The sequence below is a fragment of the Zonotrichia albicollis genome, chromosome 4 (assembly GCF_047830755.1).
Source record: "Zonotrichia albicollis isolate bZonAlb1 chromosome 4, bZonAlb1.hap1, whole genome shotgun sequence".
Lineage (NCBI taxonomy): Eukaryota > Metazoa > Chordata > Aves > Passeriformes > Passerellidae > Zonotrichia > Zonotrichia albicollis.
Genome location: NC_133822.1, coordinates 6,469,091 through 6,491,330, shown reverse-complemented (window position 1 = coordinate 6,491,330; position 22,240 = coordinate 6,469,091). Strand labels below are relative to the sequence as shown.

General features: G+C 40.4%; 1 protein-coding gene across 2 annotated transcripts in view; it reads right to left on the bottom strand.

Annotated features, from left to right (window-relative positions):
• Positions 1-22,240, bottom strand: part of CELF2 (CUGBP Elav-like family member 2) — a 547,488-nt gene that overhangs the window by 306,374 nt on the left and 218,874 nt on the right. For both annotated transcript variants that reach the window (XM_074538727.1, XM_074538723.1), the window contains one exon: positions 202-237. Coding sequence is in view for 1 of the 2 variants with exons in the window: in XM_074538723.1 (XP_074394824.1) it covers positions 202-237 (36 nt within the window). In the remaining variant the exon portion in view is untranslated. The remainder of the gene's footprint in view (positions 1-201; positions 238-22,240) is intronic.

Here is a 22,240-nt window from a genome sequence, read left to right as displayed (position 1 = left end):
GTGGGCTTGGCTGTGCCAGTATTTCAGTGTCATTTGTCTGTCTGTGGCATGCAGGGAGCGTTCTCCTCCCTGCACCCCCAGTTCTCAGTATCCCAGCAGTTTTCCCTAGGAAAAGGATCATGTTCTGCCTCCAAAGGTCGCGCTTCTTTCAGCACCTTCCAGACATTGACACACAGATGCGGTTTAGAGCAACTCGCTTACCTTGGTAACGTTCCAGATAACTCTGTGGCAGTCTCTCTGAAAGACACAAAGGGAGGAAAACTTAGTTTGTGTTTTAAACAGCTATAACATTTTTAAGATGCCTTTGTAGTGCTTGTGTTTTATAGGAGTGCAGACACACATCCACAGCTCCGTGCGCGAGCGCGTCACTGGTGGATGCGGTGCCCCCCTGATCGCACACAAAAGAATGTGAAAAAGCAGACGATGGAGTGTGAGCTAAGGATCTATCAGAACCGAGTTCTCCGTGGTACAATTACTCATTTTTTTTAGGCATAAAATTATCACTATTTCAAATGCCAGCACTGCATGATCTTACATAGACAAAACGTAGCACTGGGCCAATTTTCCAGTGGAAAATGTTCCCTTTTATTTCAGTGCCGCAGCAAAAGCAAGGCATTAGACAGTTCTACAAGCAGGTTGTGCGCTGAGAAAATACCACGTTAATGTTAAATCTTCTTATGCTGGTCCTAAACAACAGCTATTTTCCAAATATGTGACTTTTTGTCCAATTTACTTGTCTGAAACCCTTTTGTGGGTGTGCAATTTGTTTGAGGGAAGCTGAGTGCGAGAGAGTGAAAGTGGGCTAATGTAGTGGTGTGTCACATTAAAGTACAATTAAATGCATTACCATTACCTATGTACACAGGCCTTAAAGTACATCCCAGATTTGTCACCACTGCATGTCCTTGTTTCCCTTCCCAGCAAATTTGCCTAGACCTTATCCAAGAATCAGGAAAACAGCTGGATAGCTCCATTTCTCGTTTCTCTCCCATATGTAAGACTTTAAAAAACAGCAAGAAGGCTTAAGAGGCTTCATTGTCTTAGACTTGACCAGATGCCCATCTCATTCCACAGTGTTCTTGTCCGGTTACAAAATTTATATCCAATATACAATTTTTCTGCATGAAGTGTAACTGGTTAGTTCATACCCTGTTTGCTTCAGCTGAGACAGAAACTGCAAAATTTCACAGCTGTAGGTGGAACTTAGGGTATGGAACAATTCTCAACATATTTTATTATTTACAGCAGAGAAAATCCTTCCATCCACTTTTACATTTGGAGGGGAATATTTTTTTGTAAGGGGAGGTGGTAGTAATTAAGATAGGTCCCAAAATCTTCCTTGCCTAAACAATTTTCAAAACTATAGACCTAATGATCTCTTTGTAGTGAAACAGCCCTATGTATTTTTGTTACAAGAGTATGAACCTTACATATACAGATTGAACCCCACAGGCTAATTTATTTATTAATCCAAAGGAAAAACAATAAAGAAATAAAATTTTGAAGGCTCTTCTAGAGTTTCCCCATGTTCTGAAGTCACTTTTCTTGATAGGGCAATTACAGAGTGAGTATATTAAAACCATAATAATTCAGAGCTCCTCTTCAGGAGATCTTTCTAGATTTTTCTAGTGCTTTTTGGCACTACATGAACTGTGAGTAGCTATAAGGGTCTAATTTTTTTTAATTACAATTTTTTAATTACAATTTTTTTTTATTTATTGGACATCCCACAGTGACACCAGGCTTTTTCCTTTATGGTTGCACTGACAGTTGCAGCATCCATTACAATGTCAGAGGAAATGAAATGGTCCCTCTAAACATGCACAGCTTTGCATTTTCAGAGTCTCTGTCTCCAAGCTGTGCAGTTTACTGGGCACAGAAGGTTGCCTTAAACCTCCCAGTGCTTTGCTTCAAAAGGCACAGATCAGAACTGTGTTCAGTGGTTGCAAAGAAGATTAAGCAAGAAATAAAAAATGGCTCACACCCTTTTCTTGCATGCACCATTCAGCAACAGTCCAGCAGATATTTAATCCCCCTCAGAAAAAACCAGTTCCCACCCCAGGTAAGGCAGACAGGTACATATTTAGCAGGGGAATGTGATGACCAAAGCCCATGATATAAATGACATCAAAGGTGAGAGCCAGGAGAAAGAGTAAGTGAATGCAAAGAGATAAGAAAAAAAAAATTAGAGTAGAGCAATACAGACTCCATTTCTATGGAGTTATTTGAAACAGCTGTACATTTTAGATATTTTATTTTTATTAAACTCCTGGTACCACACCATCTTATTTTCCAAGCCCTACTCATAACTTATACACTTCAAAGAATTATAATGATATTTTTTGTAACCTATCAAAGAACCACATCACTAAATTTGGTTCCAACAGTCAGGACATTTCCTCCTTCCACTGTTAATCCTAGACATCATCTCTTTTCATTGAAATGCTTTAGTTTTTGAAGGAAAGAACCTGGATCTGGATATCTCTTTGTTTCTTCTTCTAAAGGGGCTTCGTAGCCTTTAGCTACCCATTACTGTTGCAATAACAGAATGGCACAAACCTTATTGCTGTAGGGTATGGCAGCACATTTTATAAAATAGCAATTGCTCATCCAGCTTAAAGAGGCAACCAGGCACATCATGGGTGGGTGCTGCAGGAAGCATCAAGAAGCAGAATCATGTAGGTTTAAAAGAGGATGTTAAAGTGGAACCACGCTCTCAGTTTCTGAGCAGAGCTGTGAGTGATTGGTGCATCTAAATTTCTAAAGATTTTCATTCTTGTTAAATAACTTTCTCTACAAGGGATGTTAGCATTGTGGAAACAATTATTAAATAGTCGATGCAGTGGTAAAAAAATCTGAATGTGATCAGAATGTTAAACAAAGACACTGCAGGTCTTTAACATGCATTTTTAATGTAATTAATTTTGTTGCAAATTTCACATTTGGTCAGATCAAATTCCATTTTTGGGCAAAAATATGTAAGGTGATGGTTTTTGAAATACAGATCCAACTCAAATAAAACTCAAAGTCACAAGTAAAAGTTTGAATAGGTCCTAACTATCCAAAGATTTCACTGCTTCTCATCAACTCAGTAAACACTTCTACCATAAAAACAAATTAACCCCGTGTTAGACTATGAAACTAAAAATATTATTTCCCAGAAAACAAACACAATTATCCCCACCATGCCATTGAAAATAAATGATACATGGACTGCTGAAGATGGTTAATGTCCATGGTAAGTGCTCCTATAAATATCAGGAATTGAAACACCACTCTATAAATATATTTCATGGGAGTTTAAAAAAGAAAATCTTTTGGAGCAAATTACTCATCAAGAAAACCCTTAAAGTTTGTTTAAAGATAATAGGTACTCATTCTGCAGTCATTCAAGAAACTGAAACTAGACTTGCACAACCAATTTTCAGACCCCTAGTACTCCCCAATGACACACACAATAAATATAACTCACAATTTACTGTATCTATAGGAAGCTAAGAAATCTTGGATGAAAACAAGAAGATAATACTCAAAGGGAGAATAAATGTAAGACCATGTGTTTTCACATCCTGCTAGAGATATGAAAGGATGACCTTGAAAAAGAGTGAGGATGAAAACTTGAATGCTTTGTCAGAGCAGCCCTGATTTCCACTGAAATCGGCTCCGATGCAAATGCGATGAGCTGATGCTCAACAGTGCTCAGGCAAAGAGAGGACCTGGCTGAAAACCCTGGAAAAGCTGTGATGAGGATGATGGCATTATGGAAGAGCAGGGCAGCATTACCAGGAAGGCCATTTACTATTTCTAATAATTTAGGTTCAGCTGCAAAGGATAAATTTGGGACAACACGATCTGTACGCATGGAAGATGTTGAAACCAGGACGGTTGGATGGGAGGTCTGCACCCCAAAATATTGCACCCTCCCATGGGGTCTTGCAAAGAAGCAAAGTTACAAATTGCTTCTGAGACCTGTGAGGAGCTTTGTCCCACTGCAGGAGCTCTGCACTCTCAAGAGGACCATGCAGCTCTTCTCAAAGCCCAGAGAGCCAGTGTGGGTGAACCAAGCACCACACACACATTTTGTCATTTCTCTCTGCAGGCTGAGAAATCCTGCCCGTAGGATTGGAGTAGGATGTATACCAAAGCAGAAAAGTATAAATATTTTAGTCAAAACGTTACAGTGAAGTGGAAGTGGGAAGCTCTGCATAAAGATCAGCAAACAGACTTTACTGCCTAATAGTTCTGTTTAAAAAGAGTTGTTCAGAAAAACTCTTCATAATATCTGGAAAGTGTTGTGTTTATATTAAATGTTTTGTTCACTGAGAAATCATATGGTGCTCTGCTCTCTGAGGCTGACTGGCAGCTGTTGTTACCCACCTACATGCAGGATTTGGCACAAAACAGCTCTGAAGTTTGAAACTGCAACATTTTGCAGTTTGTCCAAAGAAGCTGTGGTTGCCCCATCCCTGGAAGTGGTGACAAGGCCAGACTGGATGGGCCTTGGAGCAACCTGGTCTAATGGAACGTGTCCTTACCCATGGCAGGAGGCTTGGAATGAGATGATCATTTAGGTCCCTTCCAACCCAAACCATTTGATTATTTCTGCTGTGTTTCTGCAGCCGTGTAAACTGAGGCACAAGAGACAGGGCAGGTTTTAAAGGGCAGCTGAGGTCATCTGGGCTAAATGCACTCCAGTAACCTGAGCAAGTACTGAGTTCAAACCATACAAGTCAAGATTACACTTTGAAATCTTCTTTTACTTCTGCAGGATCATGACCCTTAGTGATTCGGAAGCTTTAGGTCTTCACCGAGAACAATTTTTGTTCTGCAAAGGAAAGCATATGGATTCTAGCTAAGCAATCTGTCAGGGTGCTGGGGAAGATGCAAAAAAAGGCAGCAACACATTCCTGCAATGGTGTTACCGTTCTTCCTTTTTCCATCTCACACTTTGGGGAGAGGATAAAGCCCGCCTACGGCACACAAGGCACATGAGGACAAGGGCGAAGCTGGAGAAGGGATCTGCATGGTGTGCTAACACAAATGCAGCTCAAATGCAAGCAGAAAATCCTCAGGATGCAGAATAGTTTGGAAAGAGAGGTGCCCTAACCCTGAGGTCTTGGTTTTAGGCATCAGAACCTGTACTCAGCATTTCAAGAAGAAGGACTAAAAGGTCCTGTCCTCTCCAGGGCAGGTGAATGTGACCCCTTGGATTCCCTGGGATGTACAGGAGCAATAACTCCCAATACTTGTGCTCATTTTCCTTAAAGCACAAAAAACTCAAATCGGTTAAACTAGTATTTCTGATTTGGGTGAAACATTCAACCCTTCACTAAACAGAGTCCTACCACTGACACAAGCATTGATCTTACTGGATGGGATATATTTGTAAACAGAAAAAAAACACACATTGAAGAAAAATGATGTATTTTGGATGATCCCTTGAAAAGTTACAGGTTTTTTTCCGAGGAATATCCACTGGGCATAACTGGATAATGCCGGAGTGCTGATGTAAATAACACACTGCAATACTGTTGCTAACTAGGAAGTTCTACCTTGAAGTATTTCCAAATATTTCATAACCATAAGTTGCTCTTTGCTTTGCCCCAGGGGGAAATTTGACTTGCCAGAACAAACAACTCACCTGATGCTTTTGATCACTTTTTCCTGGTTCTGCCTGTTCACTGACACTGCACCACTCACTGAGCAACACCAGAAAATTGAGGTGGAGAAGGCTCCAAAGTTTGTTGTTGAACAACACCCCTCAATCAGACCACCAATAAAGCTTTTTTAATTGTAGGGTCCACAATTGCAGACACATTCTCTGCTGCTAGACATGCATCAGCAATGGGACAAAAGACAGACACTAATTGTCAGTTTAAAGCAGAACTAAAGAAAAGTTTACAAAGGGATAAGAAGGATTTTCCACTCGAAGCAGGGGAGAACAGCTGAAGAGGAACTTTAAATTAACTTTAAAAGAAGGTTGTATCAGGAGGAATATAATTACCTTCTTGGAGTTTCACCAAGACTTGGGAGTCAATGCCTCTACTCTTGCAGAAGGGTGCAGTGGGATTTTTAATGACCACAAATGGTCAGGACATTGATTTTACATTCCAGGTGAAAAATGGCACCTCCAAAGACACATTGTTGTCTCTGCTCTTCCTAAAATCACATTGGGGACTGCATCTGCCTTGACTTGGAAGAATTAATAGTGTGTATTGAAATACCATTGTGAGACACAAGATATTTCACTGGTCTTAAGTTGGATAGTTTCTCAGATTTGTGAGTGTGCAGCAACATTAACTGGCAACATTTGGATAAAATATAGAGTTTAAATTCTGGATTCAGTTTTGCTATGATTAATTTAATAGGTTTCAGAGAAGACTGGTTTTTTCTGTATCACATGCCCTTTACATATCTTTTTTGGTAGAATTGTTCCCTATGTCAACTAAACATCAAAATGATCAAAGCAATTTAATCTTTTAAAACCCTTAAACTATTAAAAACTATCAAGATTTCAAATTGATACTTCTGTAAGTATTTAATCTTTCACACGGTAAGCAGCAAATAAATACAATGCCATGCTATATCTTCACACTGAGCTTAGCTACCTAACAAGGATCACACATTTGCAGCAGAAATTCTGCATAAACAGTCTCTGAATGTGCTATTTAAGTACAAGCTAAATACTCTTTTTTTAGGAAGTGATGTAACAAGTTCATATGTAAAAATCTATTTCTATGCAATGTGACATTCTGCAAGATTAGCTGACTGAGATAAAGGACATGAACAAACATGCTTGTTGTTTTCTCCCATGATTATTTTTAAAAGCCGCATTTTTCAGTACTCTCAATTTGCTACTTCTGATTTTTTTTTATTCCTCCTTAGGTATGAGGAAAGAAATCTCTATGTAGTCAGTGATAACCACCTGCCATGAAAACAGTCCAAGTCCAGTGTACATCCTGTGTACAAGTGATACCCCAGATAAAACCTGCTCTCATCCTTGTGACTACTTTATATATTTTAACAAAAACTTAACTTTTGATTTACTCTTCACCCCAACATCTTTGAAGACAGCAATATTATAACTTACAAGTCGAAGCATAATTGAGGCCAAATTCTCACTCCTTTCAATTTCACTACCACTCTCAGCTAATATTTTGGCCCCTTGTCTAACTACCCACCAAGGACTTCACATGAAACATCTCTCATACATCTTTTGCTCTGCTATTAATGAGCAAGATAGAAATTAATTAAGTGGGAGAGACACAGCAGTGTCCATTTGAGAGACTGGTAATGGGGGCACGGATGGGATGTAATTCAGCCAGGGTCATGAGGGAGAAATGCCAGGGCATGGAGAGGAAATGGAGATCCCATTCTGGCTCTTTGCTCCAAGGTCAGAGCCTGCCTTTGTGGATGTGGCTGTTGCTATGTGTTTTCTCAGGCAAGTGGAGCATTTAGAAAGTTAAGAAAGCTTGGAAATGAAGAAAGAAAACACTGTGGGTAGAGGATTTGTCTCTCCAGGACACAGCAAGCAGCAGGAAGAACATGGGGAGAATCCACCATGGTACCAACTCCAACACCCTCACCCTGTTAGTACAGGAAGGGAAAGAAGTGATGCACAGGCAACTGCCTCAGGGAGCTCAGCAGGAGGAACATACCCTCTGTCTCTCTCCAAAATGCAAAGAAAGATCATCCAAAACAGAGCAGATGTTCCTCCCCATATGCTCATTGAACCTGCTGTAATCTCCCAGGGTAGAAAATCTTACACGTTTGGTATTTGCCTGACCTGTAGCTTGTGGTACCCTGCCACTGGTGCAGTGTTACTTTGCCACCATCCCTTCTCACTGTGCTGGGGAAAGGAGAGGAATTGCACCCAAAGTCTCAGCAGGAACTTCGGGTCAAACTTACTTGCACAAATATAGAACCGCAGGAGAATTCTGGGCCATGTGCTAATTGTACAGAAGGATTATGGAGCCATAAAATGGTTTGGGCTGGAAGACCATCCCTTGGGCAGGGAACCTTTTACTAGACCAGGCTGCTCAAAGCCCCATTTAACCTGGACTTTTCCAGGGATGGGGCAGCCACAGTTTCTCTGGGCAACCTGTGCCAGGGCCTCACCACCCTCATGGGGAAGAACTTCTTCCTAATATCTGATATAAATCTACCCTCTTCAGTTTAAATCTGCTAACCCTTCTGTCAGAACACTCCCCAGTGAAGAATCCCTCCTTCTCTTTCTTGTAGATCCTTTCTGGTGCTGGAGGTTCTTTGGGCAGCAGGGAGCCTTCTCTTCTCCAGGCTGAGCAACCCCGGAAGTCATACATGCACAAGGTTGCATGAGATATATGCAAAAAGGCATGGAAATTGTTCAAGTTCTATAGATGGTAACAGCCCAGATTAATTCCTTCATTTCTGACATGTGGTACAGGGCTTCAGTAAGTTTCTTCAGATATTTAAGACTTTGTCATATTTGTGTAGGGCCAGAGGCCCAGTTATGTGTACAATTCACACAAATGTCTTTATGATGAGACATTGGGTCAAATGTTGATGTCTTCAGTGACTAATGCCAAAAAGAAAAAGCCACCCTAACAACTGTTTTCTGTTAAATGCCCACACCTCACTCTTCCTGCCCGTATTTCCCTCACAAATGTCACAATGTCAACAGTTCAAAACTCTGGTGTTCCCTGATGTCAGATGTTTTCACTAATATACACAAACTTCAAGCCACTCAAGAAGTTTGGAGGCTTTATTTGAACTTATTTCAGAGAAGTAACTTGATTCTCTGCCAAGAAATGCCAAGCTTGGAAATGACATCTCATCCTGGTCTCAAAATACTTTACTGGAGCTAAACAACTTGGATACTTCAGCTATTATGTATTCAAATAGTTACCCATTTTCTTGGCCAGTGCAGGCTGGGCTGAGATGGGCATTTGGGGATCTCTGAAGTTTTGTGACTTCTAGAACAAAGTGAGATGCTAAGTATAGGTACCTTGGAAGAACCAGCATAAGTTAGGAGAGGGATGGTCTTGTTTGTCCAGTTCAGTATGCAAAAATATAGGAATGGCATTGGCAACTACCAGGGGAAAAAACACAAACAAAGCCAAACAGATTTTAAAAAATACCACAATCAATAAAAACCTGCCCAAAAACTACAACCCCACTGAAAATCCCACAAATCTCTTTTCATGCACCTGCTGAAATGCTTAGTTCCTTTTTGTAGTTGTTAATCAAGGGTAAATTTGCTTCTTAGCTCCTTTTTGTCCTGAGAACTCCTCCTTGTGATATAAAATACAGTGATGCCAGGATGAAACATGGGATGGAATAGGAAAAATGTAGAAAGGACTCTGAACAGGCCTGCCAGCCAGGAGTCTGTGTCCCATTAGCTGCAGTTCAAAACAGTCCTCATACTATTTCCATAAATACTGTGGTATCTTCTGGAGTATCTCAGCACAAACTGCAACAGATGTTGGATGCTATTATTTCTTCATTCCTGCTCATTTGTTGTTCATCTGTTATTTTTTGCCACTTTTTTTTCCCTCTTGCCACCTGTCCTCCCACAAATCAGAAATGTTAAAAACAACATAGTCAACTTTTGTTCTTATTGGTGCATCTACCACTGCCCAAAATTAATGGGAGAGAAAAAGAAGAGAGATTAAGATCTAACTCCCTGCTTTATTTCTGACCTTAAAAGGATGGGTAGAGTTTATTTTTGACAACCCTAACCAGAGAGAATAAATCTGCTGAGTTGCCCACCTCAGGAAATGGAAGCACACAATTGCCGTTGTTCTCTAACAAGTTCTAAATAATATTACTGAACAATATAGCAATGGTGTTGTGAAATTACAATATAAAGTGTTTTAAAGTGTGAGTTACCCATGATATAAATCTACAAGCAAGCCCTTTTCTCCCCAGCCACATCCAAACCCAAAGATGTTAAGATAGTTCTTTAATGGCAAAAACTATTAGACTGCAATATGTAGCAGGTTCATCTATTAATCATCAGACCATTTATGTTCTGTAATTCTACCACAGTTAAATAACATGGACTACTAAGTACCTGAATCGCCTATTAGCAACCATTCCTGCTCATTAAAACTCACTTATTTAGACTTTAGCAATGGTAAATGTAACCAGCCCTGGAGGAGTGTCACAGTGCTTGGAAATGGCACATTAAGCTTCATTTACCCAGCTACACTCCAAGGCAGAGGGGGAAGGGAAAAATACAGTGACGGTCCATAACAAAGCTCAGAAGCTTTTTGAAGCTGCATTAAGAAAATGACAAATCTTACAAAGAGAGCCATAAAGATTCCTCAAGTACAACAGTTAGGCAAGGAGCTATTTATCATGGTTTGTTGAAAAGACTCCTACGTTTGATACTATTGGACTGTGAGAGATGATTATTAAATGTAATTACAGAAATAGCACAGAAATAATAGTTTATTGCAGAGCATAAGCAACACTGTATTAACAAAGAGGAGTGGGGAACATGTTCAGCATTTGCAATGGTATCATTAGCTTTTCTGGGAACACATACACAAATGTATACACATTTGATTCCATGTTGGCTTCCACTAACCAGAATTATCCTTCAAGAATGTCTGATCTGGGTCAATGAATCCGTCTATCTCTAGAGTGAGGAAACAGGAGCCAAAGTGGATTTCTATTTGGGTGTCAGCTTTTATTCCTTTCCTACTTAACACAGATTTATTAAAAAACAATCACAGCCTGCTGTCAGGAAATACTGCTCGCATTTGCTTATTAGCAGCCCCATAATAGATACATTTTTACTACAGTGCTGCCATTTGAAGTGAATGATTTATTTAGAACATGCCAGTTATCACGAGATTCTCCACGCAGTAAAACAAGTTTTGATTTCTTATTGCTACCTGCAGGAATGAGTTTAATTTCTATTACACTAACACCTCAGCATGTTTTCTTGTGTACCCAGCCATCAATTTTACCTTTTCTTTTTGCTGTGAAGTGATTCCACCCAATTTCTTTTCACTCTTGAATATATCTGCTACTCACTTCTTGTGCATTATTGCCCATCTTGGTGAAGCCCCTTTTATTAAAACCATGCAATTCTTTCAGAAAGCTGATTTGGGGTAGGTAGCCACACTTTTCCCAAATTACAAAGAAAAACATACTTAGAAGCACAGCTTCTTACAGCTGGGACTGTGCCAGCAAGCAGGGCAAAAAAACAACCCTATCTCAGCAGTTCAAAAGCTCCCTTCTGGCCCACCAAGTTTTAGGCTAAATCAACTCTGCTACTGGCCCAAGACTGAAATATTTTGCAAAAATCCATTTTTGAAAGAAGGCATTCAGTGACAGATGGACTTTATTTTTGGGTAAAAGGAACAGCTTAACACAGGTTGGGAACATGGGAGAGCATCTTGGCACATCAAGACAAAGGCTGAAAGCATCTGACGTACCAAGGAGATGCAGAAATGATCATCACAAAACCGTCCACATGTTCATTGATAACGTGGTGCACACTGACCCCTGCTCCTTCAGCAAGGATCTGTTTTGGAGCAGGAAATGCAGCCAGTAGTTTTGAAGCTCAGCAGCTTCCTTTAAGCATGTGTATTCCCTCTTTAGTTGGCTGTATAATGACAGCTTAATGTTTTACTGGGAGGCTGCACTCAAAGACCGGAGCTGCGTGCACTCAGCTGAAAGAAAGAGGTGAGGCTGTAAATCAGGTGCAAGAGAAGAAATCAGAGTCTACCTTTAGGCATTCCCATTTCTGGGTTTTGTTCAAAGCAGCATTTTCACATTTTCTAAAGGCTCACGGGTTACATTTTCAAGGGGTTTGAACCTAAAAACTTGTGGATAGATTGTTGACTAAGATTTCCAACCACGCTGCAGAATCCTGGGGAGCTCAGTATTGCTTATATTGAAATGCTTAAGGAAAAAAAAATCCCTCTAACCATCTCTCTGCATCAGGAGATACACAAAGGCATTTGGGAAAGTCTCCCCTGGTCCTACACATCACTGGTGTAAAAGAAAACAAGTTTTCCTTTTGAAGGTTTTTGATTCCTTTGTAACAGACAAATCATTGCTGCAGCACTTTCCAGCTGACAATTATCTTGCCACAATAGCCGTAAAAAATAAAATAAAATAACATGGATGGAATTTGAAGTAGAAGACCTAAATTATACTTAACTATATTCATAAAACTGCACCTCTGCTCAAAGTTGCTCTGCACACTACACATATGCCAGGATCTCTTAATCTGCTGCTGATGTGCTGCATATTGCAGTCGTGTGCAATTACAGTTAGCTATAATTAAGAACAATTACTACTTTTATTTCTCCACTTGTTCTTTAAAAAGCACAGTTGTAATAAAACTTCCCCCCCCCCCTTTTTTTAAAGGTGAATATAATTATGCATCTCTATAACATCTCAAATAATTAGTTTCTTCTGGAACAATTTTCATTCTAACTGTCAGATCTGCCATCTATAGTCAATAGAACACATTGTAAAAAAATTCTATTATTAACCTTTTTTCACCCCATAAATCTGCAAAAGAATTTGAAGAAATTGAGGAATTCATTGCTTAAACATTGAAAGACCAAATGCAACTAACTCCCCTTCCCCAGCAATACCTTCTTAATCATGCTGAAACATTATTATTATTATTATTATTATTGTGCTAGTTAACTATAATAATAATAAATTAAAGCTGGATATAAAAGGTGTTTGGCACCTCTCTATATTTTATAGGCTACTTTCCAGCCCTATTCTCATAAAAGAATCTCTCTACTGTATCTTTGTTTAGAATCTTCCTGTGATTACTAACCATGCAGACTGTAGGGAAAAGTAATTAAGTTTAATAGAAGCCACCCTCATTTTTGAAGCTGCCCTCAATTTAAGCCATAGAAGGAGAGTAATTAAATTTAATGTGTGCCACAGCTTTTAAATGAAGATATGGCATGTAAAATTCTCTCACTCTGTAATGCGTCTTTTCCGAACACTGCAAAATAAGTGTTGTGATGCAAAGATAGCAAACTACAACCACCAAGTGATGTCGAGCTTTCTTTTTCTACTGGCCATCTCTTCCAAAGCGAGAGGAACATCTTATTATTATTTGTGTAGATTAAGAACAATGTAATCTAAATCACAGGAACTGGGAAGCCTGCAGTGGTTTACCCATCCTTTGCCCACATTATCTGCTTTGATTAACTTCAGATGAAACTTGCAGCAGGGCCCACCTTTTACATGTTCTTAACAGGTGTAACAGGTTTCCAACTACAGCACAGACCTCTGTACAGACATTGCTTCACAAGATCCTCCACCAAACTAGCTGCAGTAGAAGCAGGATCTAATGGCATTAATTTCCAGACACAGATATCCCATGTATGACTTCAGTCTTAAGTCACCAGAAGAAAAAAATAATTAAATTAGATAAGGCTCAGTTATTTTCCCAAAAATTGTCATACTACTTTCACATAAAAATTCAAATTGCAAACCGAGACTAGTGAAAATATTTCACCCTTGCAAAGAGGAATTTACTGAATGAGGAGCTCTGAGACTAAAAGAGAGTAATTTCCTTTCCCCAGCACTGCAGGTTCCTTCTATATGTATAAACAAATGCTTCCTTGCAGAGAATCACAGAAGTTTCATCAACTGATTTAATATAAGCACAGAATTTAAAGGCTTGTTTTACTGTGCAAAAGGGAATATAGATGCCTGACAGTCTTTGTTCAGAAGGTTAGACCAAGATACTAAATTTTTAATTAGTTCACAAAAGAACTCTCAAACTTCTTCCATGCAGCCTCCTCTCCTGAACACATATTAGTGCCTATTACTGGGCTTGAACAAAACTTCTGGGCTGAAAATGACACCAGACTTGGAAAGACAAAACCTGGGACAGATTTTCAAAGGTCTTTGGGGGCAAGGGCTCCCCAAAAAATCAAGGGAATGGAAAGAAATGAGAAAGAAAAAGTAGGGGAAGTAAAAGAAGATAGAATAAATAAATAGATTCTCTGTTTCAGTTTTAAAACCCACCACAAATCTGCCGTGTACTTTCTCAAGAGAGGGGCTGAATGAAAAGAATGAAGAAATGAATCTGGCACTCATTTCTTTACCAGATTATCAAAAGTGAACTCGCATCATAGTAAACAAGAGGCAACCATGGTTTCATGCCTGTCTCCCTGACAAAAACCATGATCTTCTATCCATTAATCCACAGACTGTTCAATAGGCAGATCCACACTTCAAATCTTGAAGCCACTGCTAATATAAATTGCAAGCAATTTGAGAAAAAGAGACTGAATTTATAGCTATTTTTAGTTTGAAAGAAAAAAGATATTTGTTTATCCATATCATGACTAAAAAAAAAAGTTGGATTCTTTTGGTTTTAATGTAACAAAATAGTGACAAAATTGCTGTTTAAATTCTAATTTTTACTCATTTATATATTAAAGTGATCCTACCAGATGCTGGAACTAAAGCAATATGATTTTGCTATACTTATATCTAAGCTGCAAAACATTTCAACATTTACAAAGAGAAGAAAGTTCTCTGCTAATGCCAGGAGAAGAATAAACTCAAATGCCATTGCATATGATGGCTCTTAATAGCTGGCGCGGGGAGAGGAGAAATGTCTCTATAACAACAGTGTTAAGGAGACGTGTGGCAAATATCACATCACAACAAGAAAATTTTAAAAAAGGGCTTGTGGAGAGTGTTAACATGAAGACATAACATCCACATGCTCTCAAATGCTCGGGATGGACACAAACCAAGGCAAGCAGAGGTCTATTTCCTCCTCTCCCCTAATCTGAAATGCCTCTTCCCATCCAAACCACCTGCTGTTCATGCCTTCTGCTTTCCTCACACATTTCCCAATCAATACTTAGGCCCTTCTGCTGCTGGCTACCAAAAAGACAACTCCCACTCTCCTCTAATATGCCCTCAGGAGCTTCGGCAGAAATGTGGGTTGTGGACTGGCTGGCCAGGAGATTAGGGGGAAAAAAATTAAACCAAACACAAAATCAAATCTCCAGGAGCCTCTCTCCTCAATTCCCACCCACAGTGAATGCTGGGCTAAAACACAGCCCCCATCCCTCAGCTCATCCTCTCTTTGAAGGCTCCAGGTCTCGTGGGGTCCTGCTGCAATTGGCAAGTGCTCCAAATGTTGGTGGGATGCAGCTCAGCCGGTGATGCCAGAGCAGCAAGGCTACCCCAGGGCACCAGCATGCGCCGCTCAACTGGTTAAAAATTGAAACAGAGCAAACGGGAAATTTTCTGACAAATGCTCGGAGATTATGGAGCACACATTACAGCTGTAACCACCCACAGTTCCCTCCTACAGAACAGAAACACTGACAGCAAAAGCCATTCACTGCAGAAGCTGAAAAATAACAAAAAAAATGCAGCAGTGAGGATGAAATTGAAGCCTTGTAGGTATTTTCTGCAAGAACTTCTGCAAAGAAAGAGAGGAAGTTTGCAAGACACAACAGAAGATAAAGCACAGTCTTGGTTTGCAAGTTCACAAGATGTGCCAGGACTGGTGTGCAGACCTGCACTAGTTATGTTGTTCATCACCCATTTCTTACTCAAGAAGGAAATTATATTCCTGTAATTTATATAAAATTATGTACTGTAAAGTGGTGCAATAGTGGGCAGGAAGGGAAGGACAGCCTCTTCTTTTTGTTATTAAAAATAGCTAAACTAGACAAAACCTCAGATAACCTTAGTTAAAAAATGTTCCAGGTCTCCGAGGACAATGGAGCAAAGAGCAGGGATTCAGTGTGGCATTCAATAGGGAGAAGGGCTCAGCCTTCTGAAATGCTCTTGAAAAGGAAAAATGTAAAAGATAAAATAAAAGCAAAAGTGTATGCTTTCCACCATGGAACTAATTTTTTGTGTTCACTACTTGCAGCGATCATTCAGCTCTATGGATCAAAAAAATCCTACCGCTACCAATGTGCGTGGTCAATCAGCAGGATATTCTGTTTCAAATATGAGATCTGAAGTTGTTTCTTTGATTCTTTTTCAAAAGTGCGACATAATTTCCCCCTTCTCCCAGTGCCAATCATGTTCAGGTAAATGTTACAGCTTCTACAAGTGCAAATTAAAGACAATTATAACCTGGCTAACCTACTCCATCATTAAAATTCCTGGCACAACTCATTTGCCCATGGAGTGGAGATTTGCTGCTATGATATTCACTTGAGTAGGGAAATGCTCATCTTTAGATGCTGTGGACATGCTGATTGTTCTGATCAAAGAAGGCAAAAATGGAAGTGCTTATTTGCCCCTGCAGGAAGGAGCACTGCAGTGTAAGTGCAAGAATTTATTGTCACCTTAGTCACTAATGCTATTTGAGGGAACAGCTTCCACCTGTTCCAAAAACAGCATCACAATGCATGTGTGTTTAGGAAAATTAAAGATTTCTCTTTCTGGTACCAAGTCCTTGCATGGCTGCACCAGCTGACGAGGGAAAAATAGGACCAGTGAGTTAAGGGTCTTAATAGAAAAAGCTTAGGGATATTGTACTTCCAACTGAAATTAGGGGCTCCTTATGTATGAGATCCAACTTAAGTCATTGCACCTCCGTGGCAGGTGGAAATTGGGTGCAACTCTCAGAGCTTTAAACAAATCAATGCCAAAAAAAAAAAAGTAGCAAGAAGCAGGAAAAATAACAATCAGCAGAAGTCCTTTAAAAGCAATCTCGAATGCCGAGAACAGAAACCTCCAGCCCAACCCTCCTGTCCACAGCAGACAGCTGAACAACAGCTTATTTCCAGATGGGGAGCCTGTATTAGTGAGAACTCCCTACAGTTGCTTTGTATTATATATAAATTATAGCCTCTTTGTTCCAGAAGCAACTCTTTTTGTTGCATTTACAGACAGCACAGAGCACAGCTACGGCTTTGAGGTGATGCTGTAAGTGTTTCAATAGGAAAAAAAAACAACCCCAGAACCTAACAAGGAATTTTCAATAGAAGCAAAAATTTCCTTATTGAAGTATTACCCTATTTAAAGTCTTTACTTGTTTAGGTTTAAAATTTTATAGTAGACACAAAAGGACAGGGACATTTTTCCCCAGCTCAATTTTTCAAGAAGGAGGGGAATCAGAGCAGTTCTGCCATCCTGCTGAGAGGTGCAAAGCTTTCTTAGATATTACTAGTTTATGAAGCCATAGGCAAAGCTCCTCATATAAAAAGGGTGTGGGAGGTGTGGAGTGCACTGGCCTATTTGAGCAAGGGGACATGTCAGATGAATGAGTTGCAGCCACCTGAAATCCTTAATAAAGCCCTGGTATCCAAGGGCTGGCTGCTTTCACTTATGTTTGTGGGCCAGATTGCCATCAGTGAAATTTGAGCCGGAAGACAAATCTCACAAACAAAACCCCCACTCCTTTTCCATTGAAACATGACCTTTTCATTTCACAAAATGTGTGTCAGCTTAAATCTTGTCAGCCCGACCCCAATCTGTCCTCTCCCCTGGTTCTGTGGAGCTCTTTGCAGAAGCCATTGCCACCCCAGGCTACGATCTCGTCACATCTCATCAGTGAAACAGGGCCAGGTCCTTCCAGGACTGCAGGAGACACCTCTGAGGGAAGCCCAGGAAGATCTTGGTGATGACTCTCACACGTAACATGCCTTGAATTAACACCAAATCCACGCCCCACAGCAACATGGAGGCCACAAAGCTTCTAAACCTTGTATTTTAAATAGGGAGGACTAGAAATTAGAAACACTTTTATAAACTTCAGAGACATATCTCCATATGGACAACAGTGACAGTTACATTATCATCTGTCAGCTGTTGAAGTTCTCTCCTCATACTCTGATGTTATCAACATCTATGAGATTTTGCTCATCTTTTTTTAATAAAAAAGGAAAAAAATTAATCAAACCTACAAAATCCCCCAGAGCCCAGCAAGTGGACTGTTCTTGTTTTTTTTTCCCTTCCACTGCTGAGGTTTACCTCCATACTTCCACATCTTTTCCTGACAGAAGTCTCAGTGGCCCTTCCTTGTTTGACTTCCAATAATGCGCCTTTTAAATTTTCTTCTATTTTTGGAGCTTTGTTAGCCTGGTTTACTCCCAGTACTCAGTTCACAGTCATCTCCTCTTTCTTTTTCGCTCTCCTTTTACATCATGTTCCTCTTCCCCAGCTTGCTTTATTCTGGCAATTCTGATCTGTCTTCATACACTTGCCTCCAGAAATACAGTTTCCTATTTCACCTCCTCTACCATCAATCAATAAAATTCAAACATAAGTATTTCATCTATTTCACAAAACTTTTTCAGTACATCAGGGCTGCTTCATAAAGCCCAGTTTTCCCCCAAACCATGTCTGCACTGAACCTGGAATATACATAACAAGCTAGTGCACAAAGTATATTTTAATACATTTGCACAATGTTATACAATGCATATATAATATATATTACGCACAATATTCAGCTGTAACAAATTGGTGCTTCAATTACTTCTTACTTCATGTGTATGTGCCACAGATTGCTGAGACAGATCTTTTGACATAGACTGTACCCTCCTTTCTATTCAGCAAGTGACAAACACACAGTATCCCAAAGATAAGGCCAAATATGAAGTTGTTATATAAGGAACAGGCAATAATTTTATGTAGGACTATTTTATAAGGACTCAGCACAGGTATTAGCTATGCTGTTAATGGTTTTAATCTTCCAGTGCTGTTTATCAGAAGGGTTCCCCCATCACTGACTTAGGTGGAGGGAAAAAGATTAAACTAGCAAATACAACAGAGCTTGATCCTTCAAAAAAGAACTTTCACCAGAAAAAAGAAAAGCATTGGAAAAAGATCAATTTTCAAAGTGAGGCATGGAAATCATAAATTCCTGTACTCTGTTTTAAAGTGTTTTTTACACCAACAAAAGCCCAGATCTGTCTTGTTGAGCTGTATAAAGCAAGCCAGCACATGTGAATTGTAGCTTTTTTAGCTATCACTAAATAAGCTGTACTTGTTAGGTTTCTAATCACAGGCTTTCCACTGTTTTCTTTGGTTATTTTGTGAGATGCATTCACAGGGATCTCAAAGAACAGTTGGAGAACTGCAGATACAGTGCGTGTGTTCTCTGAAATTTCATTATGTATAGATTAACACCTCCAAACAGGCACCATCCCACACAATGGCAGCCACAAGTGGAGAACAACAACATAAAAAGCAAAGCCATAGACTTCAGACTAAAATATTTCTTTGGCTTAGGTTTGTTTTAAGAGTTGAGTTTACATACATGAAGAATTAATACCTTTACACTTATTTTTTTAACAAGTTGCGTATCTTTCTTTTTCCTGTTATTTTCCTGAAAACAAACAAAGATTTTTATCCAGTGATTAGAAACTGAAGAAATAAACAAAAGCAGATCATGCCTTCACCAGCCTCCTGTGTTTTCACTAGGGAAAAAAAAAAATCACTGAGAAAAATCACTGAGAACTTCACAAAACTTCTACTCTGCCAGGCACTTGCAAGAGCTGAGAAATAACTTGTCCAATCACAATATTAGCATTCACAGGAAGCTCCAGAAATTACATATACACACAGAGGGTTATTTAACTGCACGTTCTTTCATTTCCCCTGGATGAAATCGCTACCACACTACAAAGAGATGTAATTAATTGGCACTGCAAACACACACAGACACACACAGGCAGCACCAGCCTGCCTGACCTGCTCCTGTGCTCAACCACTTTAGGCACACAGACCATTTAAGTGGGGGCATTTCCTTGCCCTCCCCATCTTCCTAGTCCATCCAGAAATAATAAGTGACTCTGAATTTTGTTTTCTGACTGCATTTTGTGTTCAAGGTAGCACTGCTCCAACTCACACTCATTTTATATTGTAGAATTGCTGATGTTGGAAAAGAACATTAAGATTATTAAGTCCAGCCATTAGCACAGCACTGCCAAGCCCACCACTAATCCATGTCCCCAAGTGCCACACGTCTTTCAAATCCCCCCAGGGATGGTGACTCCACCACTGCCCTGGGCAGCCTGTGCCAGTGCTTGACAACCCTTTCAGTGAAGAAATTGAAGCTGAACCTCTCCTGGTGCAAGTTAAGGCCATTTTCCCTTGTTCTATTACTTGGGAGAACAAACCAACCCTCACCTCCTGTGAGGCACTGCTAGAGTGGGATTCAGTCACCCCTTGAGCCTCTTCCTCTCCAGGCTGAGCTCCCTCAGCTGCTCCCCATAGAAGTCATGTTCCAGACCCTTCCCCACTCCATTCCCTGCTTTGGACAAGCTCCAGCCCCTCAATGTCTTTCTTGCAGAGAGGGGCCCAAAACTGAAGCCAGGATTTGAGGTGTGGCTCACCAATACAGGGGGACAATGTTACTATTAAAGACTGAGGCAAAGAAGGCATTAAATACCTCAGTCTTGTCCTCATCCTTCATAACTATGTTTTCCCCTGCATCCAGTAAAGGATAGAGATTCTCCTCAGCCCTTTTGTTGTTGCTGATGTATTTATAGAAACATTTTCATTGTCTATTATGGCAGTGGCCAGATGAATTTCTGAGTTTTGGTCCTTCTGATTTTTCTCCCTGTGTAACCTCTCAACAACCTTTTCCTCCTCCTGCATTGCTTTTCTCTTCTTCCAAAGGTCACAAACTCTCCTTTTTTTTTTTATCTCTGAATTCCAGGTAAAGCTCTCTGTTCAGCCAGGCTGGTCTTCCCCCAGCTTGTCTGTTGATCTGTAGGTGTTGTCACTATATTGTAAGAGTCCTATTGCCTTTACATTGCAAGGGTTTCATATTGCTAGAGTTTTGCACCTCCTTAGTGTTTCTTATAGGCATCTCCTCTAGGTACTGACTCTTCCTTATCCTCACAGCAGCCAATTGACTCCAGTTCCCATCAATCCACTCTTTTATAACACTCTTCTTCTTGGCTACAGCTGTGGCCCGTTAAAATCAGGCCTGCTCCTAATCTTTAATAATTAACCCAGCTACAACTCTTTAGGGGGTGAGATTACTTTCTGTACTATCTTTATTTACTTATATTCTATCCCCCTACATTTAGGGGCATCCTGTTCCTGTGCATTTAGGATTTCCTCCTTGAGGAATGTCCAGCTTTCCTGGTCAACTTTGCTCTTCAGGGCTGCCTTCCAAGGGACTCTCTCAGCCATTAGCCTAAACAGGCCAAAGCCTGCCCTCCAGAGCAGTTCTGCTGACCCCTTTTCTTACTCCAAGAATCCAAAACTATCATATTGTGATCACTGGGCCCAAGACAGCCTTAGATCATCACATCACCACCAGTCAATCTTTGTTCTCAAGCAACATAGGGGTGTTTGAGAGAGGCACCTTTCCTCACCAGTTGTGTCAGGAAGTTCTTCCACACTAGGAGGAGAAGTTCTTCCTCCTAGACTGCTTTCTGTCTGCTGTAATTTATTTCTGGGTATACCTGGGTAAGCTGCAGTCCCTCATGAGAACATGGGCCAGCAATTGTGAGACTTTTCCCAGCTCCTCATTAAATGCTTTGTCTCTCTCTTCATCCTGGTTGGGTGGCTTAGAACAGAAACCCACAAGGATGTCTGCCTAATGGACCTTTCCCCTGATTCTTACCCATAAACACTCAACCCTGTCATCACCAAGATCCAGACAATCAAAACACCCCCTAACCTACCCCACCACCTCTCCTTGCCTGTCCTTTCTGAGCACTTTATTGCCATGCATTGCAGCACTCCAGTTGTGTCATCCCAGCACGTTTCTGTGATGGCAATTATGTCATTCCTGCGGCTCCCTGGCTTCCAGCTCCTCCTGTGTGGTGCCCATGCTGCAGGCATTGGTGTAGATGCTGTTGCTTTGGGCTGATCCCAGAGGAAATCTGATCCTACCACCTTTGTGGACAGAAACCCCAAGTGCTCTGTGACCATTCTTAGGCACTTCCATAGTTTTTACATGGTTTCTTCCATGTGTTTTTGCTACCACATGGATTTCCATCCCCTTAAAAGGCAGAACAGAGCCTCAGTAACACACTGTCCTTCATTGATGTGTTATCCCCAGCTTTTTGTGAGCTAAGTTTTATCCCCTTCCCTTGTCAAATCTGGTTTAAACTTTATTTAGTGAGCCTTGCTGACTCCTGTGCTAAGTTCCTCTCCCTGCTGGGAGACAGGTGTAACCACACTGTTTCCATCAGCCTTGTGCAACACAAACAGATCCATGATCAAAACCTCCAAATTCTGCCAGAAACACGAGGCTCAGAGCCAGGTATTGATATGCTGGCTCTTCCTCTTTCTTCCCTCATCATTCCCT